Raw genomic sequence first — 25,992 nt, 5'->3', positions numbered from 1 at the left:
AAAGGCGTGGGTTCGGTCCCCACTCTGGGCGCGTGTTTTTCTTTCTTTCTTCTGTATATTTAAAAAGAATGTTCACTTCATTAAACGTAGTAAAAAAGAAAGGAGCCTAACCACACCCCTGTGCCTCCTTTGGCGTCGTAGACTGCTGACCTATCTGTATATATATATATATATATATATATATATATATATATATATATATATATATATATATACAGCAAGAAATGCCGGCAGTCTACAATGCCAAAGAAGGCATAGGGGAAGGTTCGACTATTTTTTTTATTTTTACCGTTAGTGACGTTACATTATTAATAATTTTTATTCATTACGTGAGAAAGAAAGAAAGAAAACACGCGCTCAGAGTGGGGACCGAACCCACGCCTTTCGATATATTTATAAATTTTTGGATACAGATTATATATACTGCTTATCTTCCACGCCAGCGGCTATAATAACATACAAAAGCAATTGGGGTATAAAAAACTGGCAAAAGCTGCAGTGAAGTGAGTACGCGAGGCACGTAGGCTGCTTTTCCTCTGCTTTTTTACTTAGCTTCAAGTAGTCTTCGAATAGACGAAGGCAAGTTAAGTGCTTGGTAAAAAGGTATGCTGCTTCGAGAGGGCAAAGCATGCTGCTGCATGTTTATTTAATTACGTTTGATGCGAACAGCAAAGATTTGTGAAAAGCTGCCGTTTGGAAAAAGTTTGCCTCCACAAGGTGGAGTCCGTTAAGCTTATTGAGTAGATTCATTATTAAAATGTTCTGTTCTAATGCGTCAGCAAGATGTGCGCTCAGTAACATTTTCATTGTTCACATTCTTGGTAAATTGGACATGCACATGGGCATTTTACATGGTTGGTCAGATCAAACAACGGCCTGTAAGCATCTCAGCGTGAAGGTAAACATAAAAAAACGAAAGCACTGTGTGAAGATTTAAAAATTAGAAGCTATTTTATCCTGCAGAACAGATGCATTATAGCTAAGCTATACCACATGAAAAATCTTGTAGAAGAACATATCAATCTTGACTTCTTTGTTATTGTTCTCACATCTTTGTGACAGCTACGAATACAAAAATTGATTATGTTTGGCCTATTGAGAGATTCCGGGCGAAAACGCCTCTTTTTTGTACCGTTGTTGAGTACAAAATAACCTACGATAGTTGTGCACTGCAAAATTAACCCTTTCACAGCGAACGATTGTTTCTCTTGTTTTTAAATGTGTACATTATATTGTCCAACAATTATCTTTGGCCTTGTGATTATAGTAACTTCTCGTCTATTGCGTTGCAATCAGGTTGTGGATATCAGATTAAGCTTTGCACGGAGATGCTTACCCAGTGAACATTATATTTTCGAGATTGTTTTTGCATCACGTGTTCTTATATTAGGTGTAACTGTCATTTCAACTATTTCCGCGTGAAGAATGCTTGGCCGTTTGTGAATGCTCAATTGTACACATATTGAAGGTGCAGCGAATGTTTTCTGACGAAACATTTTCTTGGGTGAAAACTATTGCATTGCGGAATGAACTAAATGAACCAAATCTCTTGTTTCTTGAAGATGTGCTCAATGCAGTTGCCTAACACTACCACCAAAACTGAACTAGCGGACCGATGATGTGGCCAATTGTTGCAGAATATCCCATCACCCTGATTCTTTTTGTGTTTTTTGCAGATCTTCATGAATCCGAACTTGTTGGAAGTGTCCCATTCATAAGACGCAGAGTAGTACACTTTAAATATACAATCATCAGGGGCTATCACCATTTTGTTTCGGTCCTATTTTCAGGGCCACACCTTTTGCCATTTTGGCCAATCATAGCTTATCTTTGCTACAGTACTTCGTCAAGATACAAAAGCAATAATACACAAGGAAATTGCTTTAGTGCCCTGACGAAACAGCTGTTATATTGACTGCGATGTCCACAATGCAGCGTTAGAATTCAATGAATAGAAATTTCTTTCAGGTTTAGTTTACGTGCACATAGAAAATAACGCTAAAAAATTTCAAAAACAGCACTTAAGAATGTGCCGATATTCCCGAACATGTAAATGGCTGCCTAATTTGGAGGGCACACTTCAGGGCGATCTACAAATACGGTCGGCTAAAGGAACTTAGTGTGCAGTCTCACTCGTAAACAAGTTGGGCAGATCACATATACACGATGTACATTTTCACTTATCAAAATCACGTGGTTTATAACGCTGTCACGAGGTGAGTCGCAGAAAATACCACGTAAAATATTTAGCTATAAAACTCCCCAGACTTTTATCACTGTCCTCTCTTGCACGTGAACACAAAATCATATTACACAACAAAGAAAAAGAATTGTAATAAATTTTTGTCGTAAAGGGCTAATCAGGCTGTTACCCAAGTAGAGTTTGTATGGTCATTGTTACGATCTGGGAAGTCGAGCCACAGAGAACTTTGCATCTAAAGGTTTCGGTCATAAAGTGTAGTGGGCGCAGCATTAAAAAAAATTTTGAGTAGTATAACTAAACTTGGTGAGGTTAGCTCATTTAGTTTGTTTGTAGAGTCCACCTGTCTCAAAACTTGGTGGACACTTTGTAGACTGACAGGGACGGAGCGCCCATTTTATAGTCGAGGGTCTGCCCGGGGTGGCTGAATTCGGTAATATTTGCTACCACTGGAAAGGGGAGGGCAACCACGTTGTAATATTGACACCGTTTGGTTTGTAGTTTGTTTCAGGTATCCAAATCGCCTTTTCTGTTTTGTGATTTCTTAAACATACTTTAGGTCTTTTGTTTAGAAGAAACACACCTGCGGTAGTGTATTTTATTTCTTAGCATCTTTTAGAGGATAGTACGCTTTCACATTCCGAAACTCAAGTGAATAACATTATTGAAAGCTGATTAGAAATAATAGATTCGAAAGCGACAAAAAAGAACGCATTAGGTGCAGTGCGTCACGTCGTGCTATCGACTTTTTAGAGTTTCGGCTGGGCACTGGGCACCAGCTCTCGATATTCATGCTTGCGGGATCGAGTGACAAAACTCTACGAATGTGTCTCGCGTTGCAAGACGCGTACTGAAATAAAAAAGCACAGACTGAATCCAGCTTAACTGCCTAAAAGAAAACTCCGCTTACCATCTTCGTCCCCTCATTGCGTATTTGTTAAATTTCTAATTTCTATTCCTGCTGTAGGTGTGGATTCATAATACAAATAATGTTTAGTAAAAATTTATGCAATGCATAAAACTACCAACAGCCTAATGTAGCGCATTTACCAGGCTTTCCAAATACCATGTACACTGTTGGGTATCCTTACTTTACATTTTAAATTAAAAAATTCCCCTGGAGTCGCACTCGACGAACTGCTCTCACCTTTATATAAGTGGCATTGCTGAAATTTTTGAAGTTGTGTTTGCAAAAGGTTTCTCCGTCCATCGTTTCTCCCGGCAACTTGAAGCTTTCCTCTGGCACCGAAACAACACGTGTAGGTTTCTCTGTTAACAGGCAACTTGCATTTGGCTTTCTGTATAGATATGAATAAAAAATCGATAAGGCATAATATGTATCAATCTCTGTCAGATTTAGTTTGCTTTGAACAAAGAACCTTTATTTTTTAGGGTTACAAAAACCTTTATGCCTTCTTTTGGCACCTGCAATCACTATTTTTTCTTCCTCAAATAAAACGAATTTAACTCTTAAACTGTATTAAACCAAGAAACAACGGCTATAAAACAGTTTTTTTATTTAAATTCGCGTTAGACGTTTTTTTCCCAGAAGAAAATATATGGAAAGTCGGCGCTTTATTTCTAAACTGGCAATTTTTTATCCCTCTTTAACAGCTTTTTTCTTCGAAGGCAGTATCTTATAGAGTATTGGACATTCAGGTGTAATTAACGAAAACGATCTTATGGAAAAGCTTTTCCCTCGGACTGCATTTCCTAACATAGGAGACTGAGAGATTTTTATAATTTGTTTTTCAGATTTAGCGAGATAGGACAAGCGGCATAATCTCAAAAAGTAAGTTTTTGTACGAATAACACATGTTTTTGTTAACAGCTGAGCTTACTATCAAAGTAAACATAATACGTAGCGCAATGATCCACAGAGCTGAAAAGGTGGTGCGGTCAGTGGCCTCGGTGAGGAGCTAAGAATGGTATTTTTATGGTAAGGCTAAGTTAAGGTAAGGCTACCATCCCCAAGCGCCGTATACAAAAATACTTTAACATTATTACCACAGAAAGCGGAGCGCAAAATAGCCCCGCGGGTAGCATAGTGGTCATCGCAACAGACCGGTATTCCGGAGGTCGTTTGTCGGGTCCCACCTGGCGGGCATTTTTTCTCCACTCTCTCTCTTTGCAAATTCTGTATCTGTTTCAATCACCTACGCCATCCTCCCCTTTGCTTTCCGAGGTTTTCTTGATTGCCAACTCTTATTTCTTAGTTATTTTCAACGAGCCCCTCATTTCCTGTGCTGATTCGCTATATATATATATATATATATATATATATATATATATATATATATATATATATATATATATATATATATATATATATATATATATATATATAGATAGATATAGATATATACATATATATATATATATATATAGAAATTAGAATTGGCAGTCAAGACAACCTCGGAATGCAAAGGGGAGGATGTAGTACGTCAAGATAAAGAATTTGTAAAATAAGAAAGTGGAGAAAAAATGCCCGCCAGGTGGTATCCGCACCCACGACCTCCAGAATACCGGTCTGGTGCGATTACCACTACGCTACCGGCGGGGCTACTTTAGCCTCCACTTTCTGGGGTATTTGTGTTCACGTGTTTTTGTTTCCTGAGCTTGGGGGTGGTAGCCAGCGCCACTCGGACTACTCGGGGTGAAGGGGACCTTCTTTTTAACCCCCGGGCCGTGACTCGAGCGTCTACGACATGTCGAGAATGGTTGACCAGCGTTGAACCCTCCTAAGCTAACCTTGGCACCAAGACTGCCAGAACAGAGGCCCTCGCTATGCATGTAGCGAATCAGAGTAGGAAATGAGGAGCCCCTCATTTCCTACTCTGATTCGCTATATATATATATATATATATATATATATATAGAGAGAGAGAGAGAGAGAGAGAGAGAGAGAGAGCGAGATAGATAGATAGATATACAATTGGAAATGACGGGTTGGTTAAGGCAATACAGAAATAAAGGCCAGCCTTCTCTGTCATCACAGGAGATAGGGGAATGCTTTTGGATTTTTGTTTACTACGGTTATTGAAGTTAACATTTTTAAATTTACGTGACAAGGAAAGAAAACAAAAAAAAAACGCATGGCTAAAGTGCGAACGAACCCACACCTTTCATCGAACGCGAGGGTTTAATTGCGCATCTACTTAACCCTAGTAATAAAGTGTCGCGAGGGGAGCACACCGTTGGCGTAAATGGTCCAACCAAATAATTTAGTCACCACCCTATTGAGGGCCGGGGATAGTTGACGGGCATCTCAGGAGTCCTAAATATAAGTCACCCTCTAAATGGGAGAGGGTAGACGTGGGCTTGATTTCCGGAAGCGGTGTCCACTGTCCTTATGGAGGCCAAAAGCAAACATGCCCTCGTGTATGAGATTTCGCCACTAGATAAAGGCACCCAAGTGGCGAAAACTAATTCGGTGCCCTCGACTGCGGCACGCCTAATGGCGCCTGCGTTGCGTCGGATAGTTAAACCCTGTGATTAATCAATTAGTCAAGGGGGCCGCCTCAAAATAGCACAAATGGTAGTGCCCCGCACGCGGCCAGAATACGAGGAGGGAATATGTGACGAAAACTCGGTGAACAACGCCCAGCGGCGGACCAAATGTAGTCCGCTGCCGATCTCGCAGAATCACAAAGTTCGTCAACGGAGGAGTAGCGGCAAGCCGCAAAACAAAGCAACTAATCACGTATTTAGATTTCCCCTCCATGACGTACAGCGTGTACAGCACGCCGAAGACGGCCGCTTTGAATTTGTTTGATAGACAAGCGCTTTTCCCGCGCCTTCTGGAGCTAAAAAGACGAATTGTACATCTAACATTTATTGAGGAAAATGGTGCTGCAAGAAGTGAAGTCCGCGGTTCTCTGGTAGCTTAAGCCGCAACCTCAACACGGTCACGACAAAACAAGTACGATGCTTCGGCCGCCGTTATAGGCATGTACGATAGATTTTATTAAGTCAAATGAAAGAAAACTGGCTACATAACTCGTATTAGCAACATCATGGTGCCCGACTGCAGGATCGGCTTATGTCGAATAGATGATATCCCTGCGAGGTCTTCCCAAATACAGCCAAATACTAGAATGTAACCGCCGTATGTATTCAGAGCTGGGTTTTACAAACTCTGCTTGGCATCATTGCGCCATCTCTCGAGATGGAATGGAGGATGAACGCCGGTTGAATGTCCTTGGAGTCGCTTGTTGGAATATCCTCTGGTAAATTTGTTTTTTTTAAACTGCCTCTAATGCTTCTGAAAACTGAACACACATATTTAGACGGAGAAGCGCCCTGAGTCAAGCAGAATCGTCAATTGACGTACAACCCAAATAGAAACATTCTGCACTAGACCTATTTACTTAACGCCACCGTTAATTCTAGGCTTGGAAGTTCAGTTACCCCAGTGGGAGCAACCCAGGTGCGGTGCGGTGGGGGACGCCGTGTTTCCGCTCCATGTAGTTAAGCCCGACGAACATACAGCGTCCTGCCATGGGGGATTCTCCGCTGCGCCAACTTCATCGTTATAGTTCGCTTCATGATAGCTCGCCTCTATGCTGTGGTTATGCGTTCGATTTCCGCTTCGGGACAAACGGCGGATTTTTTCGATTGATATATTTTTGACCTATCTATCTTGATATTCAAGAATAGCCACCATAACTCAATTGTCAGCATAAAGAAAAACACTGTAAGCACTCCATATAACAATGGCAAAAAGGGCTGCTACTTTGACATATGCTCGTCCCGTACGTCACTATTCTACAAAATGCATTATGATGGTTCTGGCGGCTGCAGTCGAAAATACCATTGATAATACCGTCTGTCGACCACATCTTTTGGGGCGTCCGCTGAAAAACACGTTCTACGTCTTCCGCGACGGTCTGAGTGCGGTGATAGTTGACTGGCCTCTGAGCAGTTCCAAACGTAAACCCCCGTTATAAAGTCGGGAGATTACACGTCACGGAATTCCAAAAAAGGTAGTACACCGCACGCGTCATGCGGAGGCTAGGGCGTCAATTCCTTCCTCCGGACAAATGCCGGATTTTTTCTCGACATGCATTGTCACTTATTTATCCAGTTATCACAAAAATGGCAATCATACCACATTCGGCATGGTCCAAAAAACCCTGTAAAAAATCAAATAGTGCTGGCAATGAGGAATTCAACATTACACACACACATATATATATATATATATATATATATATATATATATATATATATATATATATATATATATATATATATAAATAACCGGCATGCTGGCGATGGGGCCGAAGGCGTTGTGAACACATAGTAAGCAACCTCGGTGACAGCAACAGCGGAGGGTTTATTTCGACGTTTCGACTTCTTGACAAGTCTTCTACAAATATATATATATATATATATATATACAGTGTGATCAAAACTAGGTTGACCGGGTTTTTTAAAAGTAGGGGCCTAGATTTCCGTAACGAACCCCTCTACACTGAAGTTTGGCGGCCAGGTGGAGATAGAAATAGGTGGCAATTATTGATGTCACTGGCTTGATTACCTAAAATAAGTATTTAACTCTTTATTCGCTACAGTAAGCAGGCATGTTTGTAATAAAATTGGAGGCAATCTTTTTTCCACGCAGCTTTATTTCGCAGAATTCCAGTGAATTCGTAGTAAGAGATATCGAACTGCGAAGTTTAATTGCCGTTCTCGTGATTACGCATGCTATATATTGAAAACCGGCGCCAAGCTCCTCCATTTTCTTCTGTGTTTTGATAGCGGCTCCGAGTACAGCAGATTGCGATAACGACAGTCATGACTGAAAGGGTGCGAGTTATCACTTTTTGCTATGCTCCCACGCCGCTGTCGGGCAAAACACTGTAAGCAATAGGTACGTCACTAAAAAGAGGAACTTTGGGCCCATCTTCAATGTCTTGCATGCGTAATCAGGCGAACGGCTATTAAACTGCACAGTTTGATATCTCCAAGTACGGATACGCTAGAAAAATTGTGCCATATGAAACTGCGTTGAAACACTATTCCAGCCAACATTTTAATACACAGATGCCTGCTTACTGCAGCCGCTAAAAAGTAATTAATAAATTTTAGTTACTTAATGGACCCCCATCAATATTTACTACGTCATTCAGTGTCTCCTGTGCGCATAACCTCACTGTAGAGGTGGTAGTCACGTAAATTGAAGCCTCTAATTTTTATAATCCTGTTCACTTAACTTTGATAACCCTGTATGTATATATATGTATATACATATATATATATTTATAGAGAGAGAGAGAGAGAGAGAGGCAGAATATACAAAAGCGCGAGATATTGTGATGGCCGTATTGTAACTACAGTTGTTCAGCAGAGAATTCATTTTGTGGTTACTTTTCTTAATCTTTCCCCGACAAGGCAGAATGTTTCGGTGAACAAGTGTCACATGGGTTGTTTTTCGTTTTAAAGGAATGTGTTAGTAGACATCGTGTTGCCATGTTTGTCACGGTGAAAATACATATAAAACAGCGAAAAGTACGAAAATTCACAGAACCTACCTGCTTCCACGTGCCAAGAATCGACCTAAATTATTTGCTAAAACAAACATTTTTGCAGGCACCCAATCGTAGTTTACAAAAATCTACGTTAAAAAATTTACCGGAGCACCACTTCTGATTACAGCAAAATTAAGATGTTAAGTAAAAACGAGCCTACATTTACGAAAATTGCCTTTCTTTTGGTCTGACAGAAGGTTCCTTAACGCTCCACGCACAACGCCCAGCACACAACCTAATTCTCACATCCTGCCGTATATACAACTTTTTTCATGCATGCAGCATTTGTTACCACATAGGTGAGTATTCTTTCGGTGCTTACTTGAGGAAAGAGGCAATTGCTTTAATACTACAAGGAGAGAAGACCTCCTTTGTTTTAGGTTGGGCCGTCATTACAAATCCGTCTTTTTTGGAGCAGTTTTCGGAAGGTGCCACGCCATCATGTTCCGCTCCTAAGCTTTGAAAAGAAAGAAATTGAAAACTGGCGCACATAACTTCGAAAAGATTACTTTTTCAAATATTCAAATTTTGCTGAATGATTGCACTTACAATAAAATCCAAAGTTACAGCTTCAGCCAGAATACACAATGTTCTCCCTTCCAGATATGCGTAAAGACTGTATAATTAGTGTTTAGAGGAGTATAAAAAGGTGTAATTATGCTACAAACAAGAATGCAGGGTAACTAAATTGCACACGTATTAGCAAGTTCTACATACAATGCTTTACACTTGCCGTTGCATAACTCTCGTGTTGTTTTAACAGGAGAGCTCATACCGTCTACTAAATATATGATAACACACGCCCTCAAACCGCTTAAAAGACAATACATTTTAGGCTTCGTAATCACCTATTAGGACCATTGCATCGTAGAAAACCTAAATACAAAACTCAGTTATTAATTTTTTCACTCACATGCCTACCGAGATCTAAATGGCATTTTCGCCCTGAATATCCCTGAACAATAGAAAGTTGATAAAAATAATATATGTATTTTGCAATTTTTTTATTTTGGTCGGAAATCTTGTTATGCCTAGTTGCAACACATCAGCAATTCGGTATAACTCCGCTGAGCAAACTCAGTTTTTAAATGTTGTGGTGGCTACACCTTTCATGAATATGAATTCACTTGACCATAATACTACTACAAGTTGTTGATGTGTCTTTATTCCACCGAATTTTTCTCGTCGCCTGTTTATTAAAGCAAGCAGACCTGCCAATCCTCAACTAAATACTTCAATATAATACTCTAGAGCGGATAAAATTTCTGATATTTTCGATACCGTCCTATCTAGTTTGGTCGCTGGGGCAGCAGATTACATTACTGTGTGCTGGGTGTTCTGGGTTTATAATCTCTTGAATTTAAGGTTCAACAACACAATGAATAATGTCCCCATAATTGGTGTAATATCTACCCTGGTAACATCAAAGTAAAGCTATATTTATAACATGGCAATGCTGTGAGCTAATTGTAAGGGTTGAACGGCAATATTAGTGCGTTGGTTCTACTCATACTACCAATACTACTAAAACACGTGTGACGCGGCTTAACCTAACACGCAGCCGCGGTGGCAACACACTTTTAGCCTTATACTTAGTTTGTTCTGCAGCATAATAAGATAATCCTGCTGTGGCTATTTACATCAATTAACTGCGATCTGTGCCAAAAAGCAATAAAATACGACGGTCCCTCACATCTTGGGTACATAACAAATTGCGACGCACTCTACCGTAAGCACCTGAAAATACTAAAAAAACCTGAAGCAAGTTATATATTTGTCTTGTAATTGTCACTGCGAGCGTTCATTTATTGTGCAATAGTCATAAAAAAACAAATTGAGGCTAGGTGAATTTTGGGTTACGTAAGCAACCTGTGAGTGCCAAAAGATTAATTTATATGGTGCAAATGTATCTTACAGATGGCCTATCTCGTGTGCCATCGTTCTCACTCCTATATATGTCAGGTTCTTGTCTTCTCCCATGGCGATTTTGTTTCCGGTGCAAACGCCTTCAAAATATGCGAGACCTAAGCAATGTTGCAGAGAAAATACACCAAAATATCAAACTTCTTCAGTGCTCAAAAGTTTTATTGTCTTCAGTTTGTTTAAATATACGCTTATTAAGCAATAAATTAGTATCTGACAATTATAACACTTCCCTGCAAAAAGAATTTCTCATGACTTGCAACCAAATACCACAACCCATAAAAGTACCTTTAGGTGGTAAAATACTGAAAGATTACTTGAAAGAGAAAAATATTGCCGCGAACCATGCATTGGGTTAGTATGTTTATGTCTTGGGTTTACTCCCTGGCCGCGTCTCGCGGTGTTATCTGGGTTCCAATCAAAGGGCGTGTTTCATTCTTATTTTGATGCCGCGCGGGTTATCTCATTCTGATTCGGAGAGCGTTTCGCCATAAAGTCACTAGCCTAGAATAATCTTTTAACTACAGTGTTCTGGATTTAAATCGATGGTTCGAGAAAAACTCGCGCCGAAAAATAAAAGCCTGCACAGCAGTCGCCGCGGTATTCAACTCGTCGATGCTCGCCTGGGCATGTCACTTTGTTGACTGCTGATTCGCCGCCGGTGTATTCTTTGAGTTGTTAGGGGAGCACAAGTTCGCTCCAATAAACTTGTTTTCTTTGAAGACAACTGCGTCGTCTTTAGCTTTGTGAAAATATGGAACAATGCGCATTAAACTCATTACAGAACAAAATTCCGTATGCGTTGCCACTAACAACCTTATACGTGGGTCACTGATCAAGTGTTATTTGTGTTTTGGTCCGTATTTAAACAAAAAACAATACACTTTACTACGGAAGCCTTGAAATTAACTCATTCTTAAAAAAATGAATACCAGGTTTCAAAGACAATTGCGCATTAGGGAGAAAAGTTGTTTGCAAGCAAAAACAACAAAGTTCTGAGAGCTGCAAAGGGCTCCTTGTGAATGTTAGCATAGAAAAATTCCCGAAGGGGTCCCCGCAATATGGTTACGTTGCGGCAGGATCAACCCGACACATTTAATAAAACACGTAACGACCAGGTAATGTGCCCTGACCTTCGTAATCGGTCGTCAATGTCGGTGCGCGACCTCAAGGGAAAGATGGTGGTTTTATATTGTCATGGAATGAAAAGACAAGGCAGACCTCGTGGCAGTCTACTTCTTCTCATTCAATTACTATATTAGTACTGTAATCTTTCTATTGCGCCTTTTTTTTCTTCTTTCGTTTGCTCCTATTTGGTTATACCCACGCTTGCATTTTGTTGGAAGAGGAAATTTGCCAGTTACTGTTTTGCAAGTCTTCTAAATGCTTTCGTAGTTTTTACAATCCATAGAAACAAAAGTAGCCCTCATTACGATTACCTAAATCACGTTTTTAGTTAGAATACGACAACGCATTCTCAGCGTATTTCTTTTTTCCGCCATCCTGCCCACTTTTCTTGCCTCTTTCACTATAACTCCGCCCATGCCACCTTTCCCATGAAAAACCTACAATGCCCTTTGCCTGCAATGAATTTTACTCTCTTATAATTTCCAGCGCTGTCGAGTGACTCAACGTATTCAGCAGGGCCCCGTTGAGTCACCCTAATTCGGCCAGGTTTTTTACTGCCAGTTAGGCATGGAAGCCTCGCAAAAGGAGGCTAGTGAACGTAAATATTGTTTGTATATATTTTAACTTTTGTTCGTGCAATTTGTTTTTTTTTGTATTTTATGTCCAATCTGTAGGCCATTGGGTTCGCCGTCAGTGAAACACAGACGCCTGAGTTATAAATTAAGATTTAAGAATTGCTTTCGCAGGACGACGTACAATAGACTACTTTTAACAGTTTTCTATGTCAAGCAGGTAAAGTTGTTGTGGCTTTAGGTGCTATTGTTTAGGTGCTCAAGTTATTGTAGCTTTTAAGGCACAGGGTACTTTCTATACCCGGAATAAATATATTTTTAGGAAAGGTGGTGTAGCCGATTGGGGTAAATAAATAGGTTAGAAAGCAGCAACAAAGTACGCTGCTGCGCTTGGTGCAATAAAAGTTTTTTTTTTATAACAAAACAAAGCAAAATGACTCCCTCTTGACATGTGTATAGGTTCGTACCGGGAAATTTTTATCCTCAAATTATTCGTTACACAAACGCAAGCGTTCCGTGTTCTTCGGAGTAAAATTTATTTTCGGTGAAATTATAAAATATTTACACGTTCATTTTTGAATATTTTATGAATGATGTTTTAGTTTATGACATCTTTTGGAAGTTATTACAAAAAAGTCTGTCCTTTTTAAAACAAATAATGTGACGTTACTTCAAATATATTTAAACACAGTTGCAGAAGTGTATGAACAAATAGTTAGGTATGACCACCAGGCTGAGATCTTCTTGATTTTGTAATTGTGTCGTATTGTATACAGGTATAGTGTTTATTATGATTTATGCCACAAAAATACTGAGTAAACGTCGTTTAAAATTGTCGCAAATACCACGGCGTCTAGTCTACCTTGCAATATTCTCATTTTGGACAAAAAATCAATGGTGAAAGTGATGAATGTTCATAAGCTCTATAACCACAGCCCGCGGCGAAATGCGACCGACAATGTGATGTCTAAAGAAGGTCAAGAAACAAAACAATTATTCGTAGTCTGTGGTTTACGTTACGCTCCTGAAAACTAAATATTATTATCATGTGGACAGCTCCCCACCTCCATTGTTTTGGTGATTGCGACAATCACAAAGGTATGACAAGCTTTTATACATTTGAGGTGTGAGGCTCTTAACAGTTGCCTATAAGATGCAGCACTAGGAATTATTTTTGTCTGCCACGGTCTTAAAGCAGTTTATTTATCTCCTTTTAAAGGGACACTAAAGCGATTTGTAAACATTGCGGAAATACTAGCGCAGATTGTAGTCCTGACCCCATAGGCCATGTTTCGGCCATTCTGATCGAGTTTACGCGAATTTATTTAGTACAAAAATAAATTCGAAAATGCTCCCCTCATCTTTGCATCCTCGCCCATTTTCTGTGGTGTTTTCATGTTACGTCAGGAGAAGATGACTCGGCTTGACTCGAACTACTGGCTCGCTGACCTTCCGGCAGAGTCAGCCGGCCCCCGCGTTTGGTTCGCCGGCCGCCGACGGGTCGTCGCCATTCGTTCGCTCAGTTGAAACGAAGTCACGACACGTTTGTGAATGAAAGAATGTGCCTTTCTTTACTTTGTTAGTGTGTACACTGTATCTAGCTCCCAGTCAAGCTGGCTCCACACAAGCGCTGCACAATTGCACATGCCAGTCTTCGCTTGCTGGTACGATAGTAGGAAAATCTAAGGTCACTTGAACGCGGGAGAAGAGTCAGCGATGTCAATATAGGTATTACGGGAATAAAATCAACTGATGATTTTACCGTGCAGTGTAACACTAGGGACCACGAAGCAGTTTTTTGCGCTGGGAGAGCAAGCGCAGCGGTCAGCAGCATGACCACACATCTGCGAACGCTTTTCTGCCTAAAAAATAAAATTGCTAGACGGGAGATATTGTGGAAATTTCGGCATGCCTACAGCACGAGCGCTATATAACAAATAGTAACCTAAGCTGCTTCAAATGCTAAAACTAAATTAAAGTGTGAACCGGTTATACATTACACACCTTATATTTGTATTGCTTCCAGCGATCCAAGGATTGTTTGGTTTGTGGAAGTGCCGCATGACTGATCGGCACGCGGAACCCCCTAGGCCAACCAGTTGCGTTTTTGGGGAACAGGCAGCGTTTCTGCGAAGCACTTATGCTGCGGTGAGTGATCCACCGGAGTGGCTGCCTCTTTTGGTTGCGTGTGTTTCCTTGCCTGAGTTTTGATCTTTGTTCGACTGATGCCTTTTGCTGTCTGTTAGCGTTAGTACAGTGTGCTAAGTGTCTTGTCTTATAAACTTTCTAAAAGTTCCATTCATTAAAGGAGAAAAACACTGGCCCGTGGCCGAGTGGTCCGGCGCAGTGGGTATTTTGTTTTGCAAGTGACCAGTTCGAATCCCCGCGGTTACGTTGCTTTCTTTGTAAGTTGACTGTTTTCATTTTCGGCCGTTGTTTTCTATAGTGAGATCACCATATTTGGGCCGTAGCGTTCGCTGCTCCAGGAACTAGTTCACAGAATGCGCCCAGGCTGACACTGACGCGTGAGCGAGTTCTCGTTGACGTGCTGTTGCCATAAGCACCGACTGCTTGCGGGCAGTGGGCACAGGCCAGAATCAAGAGACCCTTGGCCTGGTCCGATCACGCTTTTTACGATACAGGCATTAATAAGACCAGCTCCAAATATGAGGGGAAAGCGCATGACATGTGGGCGTCTGCGGTGACGCGGAATGCATTCATCCACTGCATAGGCGTCGGCAAAGGATTGCTACGATGCCAAGCCGTCCTGGGAGGCCTATCTTAGACACTTCACAGCCGACAACATGGCAGAAGCGCGGTACGACGATTATTGCGATATCGAGAGTGCACATCCAATGATACCGTCGGATGTCATTCATGTTTGTTTAGTACCGAAACCGAAACTTGTTTGAATGGAAACCTTGGACATCGTCCAATCAAGGTGCATCTCCTCCTGTCGTCACAGCCATTAGTTGGTGCGGGCGCCGCGTACCGCGCATGGTAGTTTTTCTTCTTTTGCGCTTTATAAAATAATTACTGACTTATCAACCAGATAAACGTTGAAAAGAGCGCTAATTTGAGCCAGTCTACGCAGTGCAAGCCAAACCGGGAGTTTGACAAATTCAATTGAGTGTCCTTGTAACCTATTCAAAACGGCCAATTTATGTTCAGGAAGTGAACGGCAGCGGTTGGAGCCACTTAAAAAACACGGTTTCCACTCGTCTAGCCAGGTGAACTAGTCACGTTCCCCGCTCAAAATTTGTACCCCTCTAAATAAAGTTCCTGAAATGTTGCGCTTTGGTTGAGGGGAGCTTAAAAGTTTGAGTAAATTTGGAGTGGTTTGGATGATGTTCTCTTGTTTACCGGAGTATGAAAGACGAAAGACGACCAATCTCAAAGGACCTAGGTTTATATGCTCCCAAACCTCTACGCTGAGTCGAAAAAGTTGCTGTAGGGGTGTGGGTTATATTTTCCGGAGTTACGTAAGGCCTCAAAATTGCCTGGTCTTTGTGAGGTGTTTTTGAGGTTTTTTTAGGACCGCTGGTATTTAAAAAGCTTCATATAATGACATTATTATAAACAACGCTCGTTCGACTAACTCCAGCGAGGCCTTCTTAAGCCTTCCACGTGAGGATATAAAGATGAATTCGGACCGCTTCTTGTATAGTGTTTCGATAAAATGAAGATGGCAAGCAGTTCTTTACAGGTACAGACGACAGTGGTACAGTATGATCTTTTAAACTCAAGCAGATCAGTGGATGAAATTTAGAGGGGGCACGGATCTTTCTATATCAAAGTAGTTGGGCTTGTCAGTGTTAGTGAAACCTACCACGCACTCATCTTTGGCCGTCAATCTACAGTTGGTACAGTCATAAGCAGTCTTGCTTGGATGCAGCCATATAACATAATTTAGAGCAAAACTAGGCACTTGCACGCGGCATCTAGAACAAACAACTATAGGTACGCGTAGCAGTGGCTCATCCCACCGTGGATTCGAAATTTTTCTAAATATCCCACACTTGCGGACGTTGGAAGAACTCCAGACAGCGTTGCGACTGACACCAAAGTACCGCCTGTTGTAAACCTTCCGGAATCGGAGAGGTTCTTTCAGCACTTGTACCCGGGAGATGACTGCGTTGTTGTGCAATTTATATGATTAAGTATATCTGCATCTTGGAAGCATTCCTCCATGGTGGACGTTTATAATGGTGCGCTCACAAGCTGAACGCATTTATGTGCTAAGCAATGTGCTAAGCAATGTCGCAACGTAAGTCCTTTTTGGCAACAGTGATAATATTTTGTTTCCGCTTTAGACGAATGTGTATGCCTCAATTGCAGCAGAATGTGGCTTATAGGTACACCAAACGGATCAAACACATTACAATTTTGAAGCCTTTTCCTTGTCTTCCTTAAGCCACTTTTGAAAAACTGTCACATCAAACGACAGGGTTTATAGGACACCTACAAAAACACCTAATTTCCAGGACAACCTAACAGAAAATACTCGTAATAAAGATGTTTTTTGTGGCGTCTTAGTTAACTGACGTAAAACTTTTGGTGAGGCTGCCGGATCCACCATTTGTGTCACTGTCATCAATCGGTACAATTCAAGTGCTAGCCCTTACAGAAGTGTTTGGCGGGGCCATGCCAAAAGAAATAGCAAAAGATGGCGCTGTCAAAGGAAGCAGCTCAGGAGAAAGGATAGAAAGCAAGAGGAGAGCAGAATATTTTGTACATACAATGTTTTATTTTAAATAGGTGCGTTGGTTGCAAAAGAAACTTGGCTTCATACCAAAATTAAAAGTTTCCTATCAAGGAAGGTTCATATCTCGGAGTCACCATTTCATAAAAATTCTTACAGCCTTCCCAGAGGGTGAATTAAAGTTGGCTAATTGCCAAAAATCAGTTGTAAGTAATATTCAACAATTCATGAGTGCCTGAAACTAGCGGATGACAGGGTGGTATTCACTAGGACTGGCAATTAAACAGGTCATGCTCTTAATTGTACTCTTAATCTTATGTTACAGTGTTGATTGAATGTGGGGTTTAACGCACCGACGCAACGCAGGCATTGAGGCGAGCCACAGTGGAGGGCTCCGGAATAATTTTGACCACCTGGGCATCTTTAACGTACGCCGAAATCTCGTACACACGGGCGTTTTCCTTTTTCGCCTCCATCAGAAAAGCGGCCGCCACAGGCGGCAAGCGAACCCGCAACCTCGTTCCCAGCAGTGTTATGTTGCATTGTAAAAGGGGAAAAAGGATATAGGTATGACCAATATTTTGCAAAAAGGGGGGCATTCAAGGACGCTGACAAAGTGTGAAAGAAGTTTAGGAATCCTTATTCCTTTCGCTTGTTCTTATTGTGATTCAAACTTTATCAATGTAGAACAGGGTGACCTCAACTGGGAAAGTATTCCGGTATTCTGAGTGCTACACGTGTACGCAAAGTACGACGCGCCCCGTGCTACGCAATGCATGTGTGTTTACCAAAAACGCTTAAGGCGGTGAACATTTAGGTCTTACAATGCACGTTGTAACAACTCCGCTCGGCCTAAACTCTACAAACGTGATTCCAGCGGCTCACGCCTAAAGATAAGAAAACGAAAACGTGAAATAGGTAACACACAATGATTAAAGATACTGGAAAAGGAGGCGAAGAAAGGGGGCAGCGCTGGAGTGGGAACATAATGCAGGGGACGGACAATGTGTGGCGGGCTCAGTTAATACAATAACGGTAAATAGACCCACAGCACGGGATAGTCACACACAGTTTCAAAAGACAGAACTCAGAAAATATGGGGCGACAGTCAGCTCACGGTAGAAGCGGCTGGAAGTCTCTAAGGGCGTTAAGGGAGGCCCTCATCCTACAGTGCACAGAAACAGGCTACCGATCACAGGGATGACGACAAAAATGATAATAAAAACAAACTGGCTAGAAACACTCGTTGCAGAAATTCATGGCCTCGTGAGTAGCCTGTGGAGTCTCCACCTTTGCAAATACCTATGTATGATTTTTCTTCACCTAAAAATTTTAAAACCTACCCAGATAAAATTCCTCAAATATTTAGGTTTTAATGCGCTCAATTCTCCAATGTGCAGGTGTACGCTTGCTTTTGTGTCATTTTATTTCGAATTTGTGCTATATATATATAGTTTGTCTGCGTTATGCTGCATTTCAAAGCGGGTAATGAAAGTACATACCAGAAATTGTTGTACTGATTCCTTCATTAAACTTTCTTGCCATTTCTCGCCTGCAATAGAAACAACAAACATTGGTTTCTATTTGTGTACTCATATGTATTCCAAAAATAGAAGAAAAGCATTTTATTTTTAAAGTGCGACGCGTTACCTTTGATGACAACTTTTTTGTCTAGTATTGGTCAACATGATTTTTAGGTAAGGGGAAGCGTTGTTAGCACTAAACAGATAAAACATCAGACAAGCTCCTTTATGTCAAGTTGAACACATTTGGCTAAAGACTGAATTATTTTTGATCGTTTTGTTGTGAAGTTTCAAAATAATTTATCGACACACTCAGGATAACATAGCGTTCATTTTAGCAAAGTTACCGTGGGCATTTCTGCATAAATACCGTTGTATTTGTCAAGTGCACGATTTATTGTAATAGTAAAAACTGCGTTCTATATTAAATTTTAAACGATGCAAAGGTGTGCCTTTTTTTTACTCCCATATGTACCTAGGCAGGATTCGCAATATTGACTTCAAAGACAGGTTATAAACGAAATAGCTTTTATGGCATTCAACCTGAGAATAATGTTGTTGATTTACAGATAATTGTAATTACAGCCGGATAAGAGCTGCTTACATAACAGTGTCGCATTTTTTGCGATTCCATTCAGGAAAATGCAGAGTTTAAATTTAAAGAGTGATTTCCTGCATTCCTGACATACTTAAGACTGCAAGAAACGGTGATCAACCACCGGCTTTATCATAAATGATAAATCAAAATTTTACTCGTGTTCTGTTTCACTTGATTTCTTTGTTTTCGTGGGATGCCCTGTGGTCAAAACATGCAGATTCATTTTTCCCTGCAAGCTCTTCGAAGCTTACCCTGTAAGAAAGTATACGACGTCTGAAGAATTGGGGATGGAGTTGTTCCAGGCATGGCTTCTCAGCATGGGCAGCGTCTCGTAAGCCAAAAGTTCTCCTGTCGTCCACAGAGCAACATAGCTCTCGTTCTTGCAAGAAACATATATTTTATGTTAATGCTGCGAAGCCAATTAGCGAGAATACTTACAACAGTTGCTGTTTCCAAAGATTTGAGGCAAAGTGCTACTGGTGGATCAAGCTGTTGCAAACGAAGACTTACCTGAAACAATGATTTTATAAAATGCATTTTACCTGCATCGCCGAAGATATTCTGCTTGCTTATACAAAAAATAAATATTTAGCGTTGCTTGCGTGCAATACACAAACAGGGAGAGAAATGTAAACAACCGGCACAAACGTAAAAAAGCACGAAAAACATCCAGGTATAATACATTGACAACTATTAATATTTCGACCTTCATGATGAAATGTAACATTAACGAAGGTATGGTTTGGGAATGGAGGCATTTTGTAAGAATTCGAAAATCATGTCTACGAGGAAACAAATTTTATAAATTTACAATGCATAACATAATTGTGTACATTTGCAAATTTATTACAACTGAAACATTTTATTGGTCGGTCTCACTAACCATGTTCAAAAGAACCTAGGTTTTACCGATAATCCTTGCGAGCGAAAATTCTAGGGGTAACCATTGCCGAAGGAATAATGACCCCATTCACGAAAACATCGTTTTAACTACTGCAGTTGCGTACTACTTAAAGAAAACGCTGTCTCTGGGCAAGACGCTATGCCGACCACATCAGTATCAAATGCATCCCACTAAATGTGTCCTGCGCAGGACGCACTTGCCACATGTGTGCCTGGAGCCTTTCTGATATTTGGATGCCTACCCTATTCTTGTTGCCTTTTTGTTAGTTAGATAAGAATTCTGGTTTTTTCGAAGCAATCTAAGAAGGGACAAAGTCGGGTGCTTTGTGTTGGTCTGTCTGTAGACGGCTATCATTGGTTGAGCTCTTGCAAATAGAACTGCACCCGTCTTTACCTTCTAGCGCAATAAGGGCTGTTTTGCTGCATGTCTTTTATTATTGTCATAATATTTCTAAATTTAAAAAAAGTTCCGGTTGTTATAACCAACGCAATTTCTGGAACGTCCTATAAATGGATGACGCATTTTTGTCTTTTTCTGAAGGAGCGGCTTTAACACAAGTATCTTTGGTTCTATCTTAAAGGGACCCTGCAACACTCTTTGAGCAGTGCAAGTTAACCTGCGCGACGTTTAGATTACACTGCCAGAAATACCTGAGCCAAATATTACACGTGCACGTGAAGCGGTGAGCGCGCAAATCGATGTGAAAGACGAGGAAAAACCAACCGCTCTCTCTTCAGTTGTCCTCAATATGCAACCCCTGGCATGGCCTAAGGGACGTCACATAGGCCATGGCTGCCTGATCGGCTGTCACTGGTCAACTTCGCGGCTAGTTTCTCCCATTTCCGTCGTTGTCATCGCTGTGTACGAACCTCTTCTATGCCTGAACCTGTAGGCACAGTTTTGCCGTTTCTTTTATGTTTTGAGTGCGCGCGGAGTTTGAGTGATGAGCTTAATACTTCGCTTTCAACGGGACCACTTGACTAGAAACGTTTATTGCTTCAAAAACGCCCTACCAGCCCGAGCGCGCACTTGCGAGCGGGCATCCATGCCTGCTTTTTTGTGGCACCAGACCGGAAATAGGCCGCTCCGCGTTGCGGAGAAAAGGAGAAAACTACCCGGCATGTGGTATATCAAAGGCCGCCGAAGAGAACGCCGCAAGCTGCCCCCCTCTCCGGAAGAGAGCGCAGCTTTCGTCGCGTCGTCCGCGGTCGAGTTGAGAGGGAACGATTATGCGCGATTTCTCATCGCGCGTAGTTTCGTAATTTTGAACGTATTTTCATAATTCTTGCGGGAGGAGATTTCTGGGACAATAGACTTTATCCCAAAATACATTACTAGTAGTCGATGGCAAGTGTTGCAGGGTCCCTTTAAGATGGAATAAATAGATTTTAATGCGCCTTATTTTGGCTGCGCCTATATATGCAAATTTCAAATAATTATGATGAAGTATAATAGTCCAGCCTCTTCTCCCTAAAGGAAAAACACGACCCCCCCACAACGTTTTGAAAGGTAGGTACTAAACCCTGGGATGGCGTCTCGCTTCAGTCAATGCCTGAACAAAGTATGTGAAAGCCAGATTAAGCAGTTGTTACACCTACTGCAGTCGGAAACTAAGGCATCGCCTAATATTCCTCAACAACTTGGGCTCGGGCCCTTCGCTTGTAAGCTTTAGCGCCTTCCAAACGGTGCCACGTGTTTTTACAAAAAAAACTGCTGTGTAATTCATTGCATGGCTAAGAAAACCCTCCATTTAAAACCCCGCAGTGGATTTTTTTAGTTGGGGTGCGATCTCTTGTCTAGGATATCTTGCCCGCTCTCAAGCAGTGGCCTCAAACCTAATAAAATTTTGTAATTCCAAATGGCTTCAATACTGACAAGTGACCAGAGAGAAAGCAGTACGTGTTTTTTACGTTTTTACAACAGTTCGGGTGGTTGAGTTGTGGCAACAAAATTCTAGTCTTTTCAATTTGTGGCTACCAAGAAAATGTGGTTTTAGGGTTCTTCACACAACTTTTGTTGTTCTAACCCTAGTTTTTGAGCTTTTTGATTGGAAATTGGGCGCTCAATTAAAGAATATGTTATTGCGTAAAGGGGTCGCTTCACCTTTCCACATAAAAAGATCGGAAAAACCGTATCTTACAGCTTCTTACAGCGGCGTGAACTTCTTAGAATGTACAGTCGCAGCCACAGAGAGGGAACGGGGCGCGAGTGGCCGCGGTTGTCGGACCACCAAGCGGGCGCCGCGCGAAGTATTGCAGCGCAAGCGCAATCAGAGCCAGAGGTGGAGCCCGGCTGCGCGTCGTCTGCTACGGCTCGTCCCACTTCTCTGCACGCGCGGTTTGTGCGGTTTGCGTAGTTCAAAGTGCGCGCGCAATCTTTGCTTCGTCGCTCGCGGCGAAATGGGAGGAGCCGTAGCAGACAACGCTCAGTTAACTACGCCGCTGGCCGCAATACTTCCTGTGGAACCCGTCATGGCGCACCGCAGCACTGCCAGCCGCTCCGTTTTCTCTGTATCAGTGGCCCCAACTGCACACGATCTGGTCATATGAAAAACGTTTAGGAGCTGATAGGACGCCTTTTATAAAAAAAAACATCACTAGAACCCACATATTGCTCCCAAACATGTATACGTTCATTTGTTTATGTTTTGTTTTTACTTCCACCCGCGCCCGGCTGTGTTACCTGTGTCCCAAGCGAAGCGCGTGTTTCATTCTTTATTTTGATGCCGCACGGGCTATCTCGTTGTGATAATGAGAGCGTTTCACCCTACCATCACCAGGCTAGAAGAATATTCTTTCATCTACAAGGTTCAGGATGTGAATCCAGTGTTCAAGAAACACTCACGGCGAAAGAAAAAGCCCGCACAGCAGACTCCACGGTATTCGATTCACCGACATTCCCATGCCCGTGTCACTTTGTTGCCTGCTGTTTCGCCGCCTCTTAATTCTTTGAGTTGTATGGGGCACTAGTTCACGCCAATAAACTTGTTTTTCCTTCAAGACAACTGCGTCGTCTTTGGCTTCGTGACACTGTGCGTTGTATATTGCCTGATAGCTTAAAAACGTTATTCACCTAAGTCCTTCAGCTGTACGCGAATTTTCCAGAATTGAAGATGCCTTTTGTTAAGAGAATAATTTGTTATGCGGTAGAACACCAGATGTTTTGCTTTCAAACGCATAAAGCGCCAGATCATCTGTACGTGTATCCTATGCCAGCCTAGCAGACTATTCTGCATGGCGAGAGCCCACACCTTAACTATGGGGAGATAGGGGGGATGTGCAATTGTATTAAAAATAACAGTCCTACATTGTACAAATAGAGCCAAATAATCCTCTAACAAAGGCTTGAGTAGATATTCACAACTTTAGCATTAACGCACAGGTAAGGTCGTGTTGGCTATTGTGTATCTCATGAAAAAACGTTTCCAAAACGCAACGGCGTACCTCAGCTCACGTATAATGCCCGCCCCACTGTTAAAAGAAGACTCGCGTTCGGAAGCTTTGCATGCCACAAGGTATTGCAAGGCGAGCTGATAAATGGCGCATAGCCAGATACCGTCGTCGTCATCCAGAACACCAGAGATAAAGGAAGCCTACCAATACAGCTTGACCAGTGAACAGAGATGCATGACAAAAATTGGCCTGGGTGAAAATTAAACTTCTGGATGACAAATAAAACTTGTAAGTACATCAATATAACAGTTATAAAGGAACGCCAGTAAAAACGCATACAAGTCGACCGCGCTAGCCACTTTGGACAACGAAAGTGTAAAGTATTCTTCAGTGCATGGTGACTTGGGCTCCAGCTGTAAACTTGGCTTTCCAATAGCATGCAGAACCCTGAATGTTTATCTTTGCTGGATTGGAAGAGGTTTCCCTAATTGGGAAACCGTGTTTGCTCCCACCACGAATCTCTTTTTTGCACTCTTTCTTTTTATGACATTTATTTCATCACTCCAAACGATTGCGGCACAGTTGTAGAAGAGGGCCGCACCACGAATCACTAGCTACACAACAATGAGCACGCTATTGTCAAAAACTGCTCCAAAGCGAAATGAAGCCAGCTACTATAGCAGATGCGGTGCACTCGAAGGAGATGCATGCGACAGAAATCCAGCTCGTGAGCACTTTGTTTTACCTGACTGCCTTGTAGAAAAAGAAAACGGCATGATGTGTACATCCGCAGTGAAACGTTGCCGCAAGAATTCGCTGGAAGTCGTTTTTTGTGTTGCTACCCGCAAGCTGGACAATGATTCGGCATCTGCGACCTATGGTGCTAAAGGTGCTATAAAAAAGATTTTCTCAGTCAAGCGCCCCCCTCAGGGTTGCGACACCCGAGTCACAATATCGGAGAACAACTAAAGAACCCTAAGTTATTAAAACAGCGCTAGCTATGGCCGGAAAATACAAAATAAAGGTGTTATACCCTCAATTCTCTAAACGCTTCAATTAAACTGTTTCCAACATAGCCGAATTGGTAATAATGTATAAGATAGGGTTGGGTTTCAAGTGTAAATAATACTTGCATAATTTCATAACAAAAATACACTATAAGAACAAAAACACTATTATTCAGTGAATCAGTAGTATTCGGAACGCATGTACTTGTTTTTTTTAGTTTAGATTAGCTAAGCATAAAAATAATATTATTCTACCAGCGGACAGCGGGGCCTCTGTTAAGGCGGCCTTGGTACCATAATGTCATTAGTGGTCATCGTGTTAGTCATCTGTGTTTGATGGCTGTAGAGCCTCTATTCACCCCCCAGGTGTCCGAATCTTTCTGTGCGCTTGATAGTGGCCAAGAAAGTAGGTTCAGCGGGGGCTGTTTATCCCTACAGATAAATGTCACAGAACGCACAGGTGTTGCAAGGTAGGCAATGCCACAAGTTTTATTGAAGAGGGATCATTGATGCCTTCTCCGATATTACGGATTGTGACACATCGATAAGCACTTTGCCAATTCAATTGTGGATAAAAGACCACAGCTTAATTCAAAGAAAATAACAGCTTAGAAAAACGCGAGAAACCTCTCACATCATAATTCCTACCCATTGCAAGCCGGTACTTAGTGCAGCATTTCCGTCAATCTAACCATTTGTGTGAAAATGTGCTGTTTTTCGCGTTTATGAAAAACACAACCCCCCAATTGTCGCTTCATTTTATTGTGTACACAACGTTCTGTTGTGTGCACAATAGAAGATGAAGTTGAAAAAAGTTCGTATTAGGCCTCTCCCATTCGTGGTACTGTTTGTCGCCAAAAGCATATTGAGGAAATAAAAATACCGCCGTACTAACTGCCTCACTTGCCTTATTTTGGGTGTCGTTTTTTCTAACGAAAAACGGGCTACCTACTTTTCTCACCGCATTGCCGCAAATATAAAAAGATAAAGTAATGACCATTTATATTTTTCTTACTGCATTGAGAAAAATGGACAAGTATGCCAAATGATCTGGTTCACTTCCAAACGTTGTGGTGTGAACGAGGTCTGCTATCAGGTGCAACTCCATAGTCAAGTTGGAAGAAGTGTTTTTCCCTGAAAAAGAATAAATAAGCCATTCATACTTTTTATATAAAAATGGGAGATAGCTAGCGCAAATCTCACCCTTTTCGTCGGTTCGTTCGTCAACGGTTCTCTTATGTCCTGTAAGAGATGTTTAATACTTTATGCATGCCAGTGGTTGCCTTAAACTTTCACGGCTCCAAAAAAAAACTAGTTCTGATAAAATAAAAATGAAGCAAAAATTTCTTTCCAGCCGATTAAATAGCAAGAGATTTGTGGCCAGTTTTTCTATTCCTCAAGTATGTAAATAAATGTGCCTAACATTTTAAATTCACCACATTATTCTTGTATTAGTAGTGTATTTCTGAATCTTTTCTCTCCATCTGAGAAGATGTCAAATAACAACCTC

General features: G+C 41.5%; 1 protein-coding gene across 1 annotated transcript in view; it reads right to left on the bottom strand.

The window, feature by feature from the left end:
- The window catches only part of LOC144141382 (venom metalloproteinase antarease-like TserMP_B), a 33,502-nt gene extending 7,891 nt beyond the window's left edge, over positions 1 to 25,611 (bottom strand). Inside the window, exons 1-7 of the mRNA XM_077672966.1 lie at positions 25,498 to 25,611; positions 19,618 to 19,689; positions 19,431 to 19,558; positions 18,561 to 18,610; positions 10,649 to 10,757; positions 9,056 to 9,190; positions 3,348 to 3,498 (exon numbers count right to left, since the gene is read on the bottom strand). Coding sequence (XP_077529092.1) covers positions 3,348 to 3,498; positions 9,056 to 9,190; positions 10,649 to 10,757; positions 18,561 to 18,610; positions 19,431 to 19,558; positions 19,618 to 19,689; positions 25,498 to 25,590 — 738 coding nt within the window. The 5' untranslated portion in view covers positions 25,591 to 25,611. The remainder of the gene's footprint in view (positions 1 to 3,347; positions 3,499 to 9,055; positions 9,191 to 10,648; positions 10,758 to 18,560; positions 18,611 to 19,430; positions 19,559 to 19,617; positions 19,690 to 25,497) is intronic.
- Positions 25,612 to 25,992: the final 381 nt, after the last annotated feature.

The sequence above is a fragment of the Haemaphysalis longicornis genome, unplaced genomic scaffold (genome assembly GCF_048455015.1).
Source record: "Haemaphysalis longicornis isolate Haplotype H1 unplaced genomic scaffold, Haemaphysalis longicornis Haplotype H1 scaffold_6, whole genome shotgun sequence".
Lineage (NCBI taxonomy): Eukaryota > Metazoa > Arthropoda > Arachnida > Ixodida > Ixodidae > Haemaphysalis > Haemaphysalis longicornis.
This window is presented reverse-complemented; position numbering and strand designations above follow the sequence as displayed.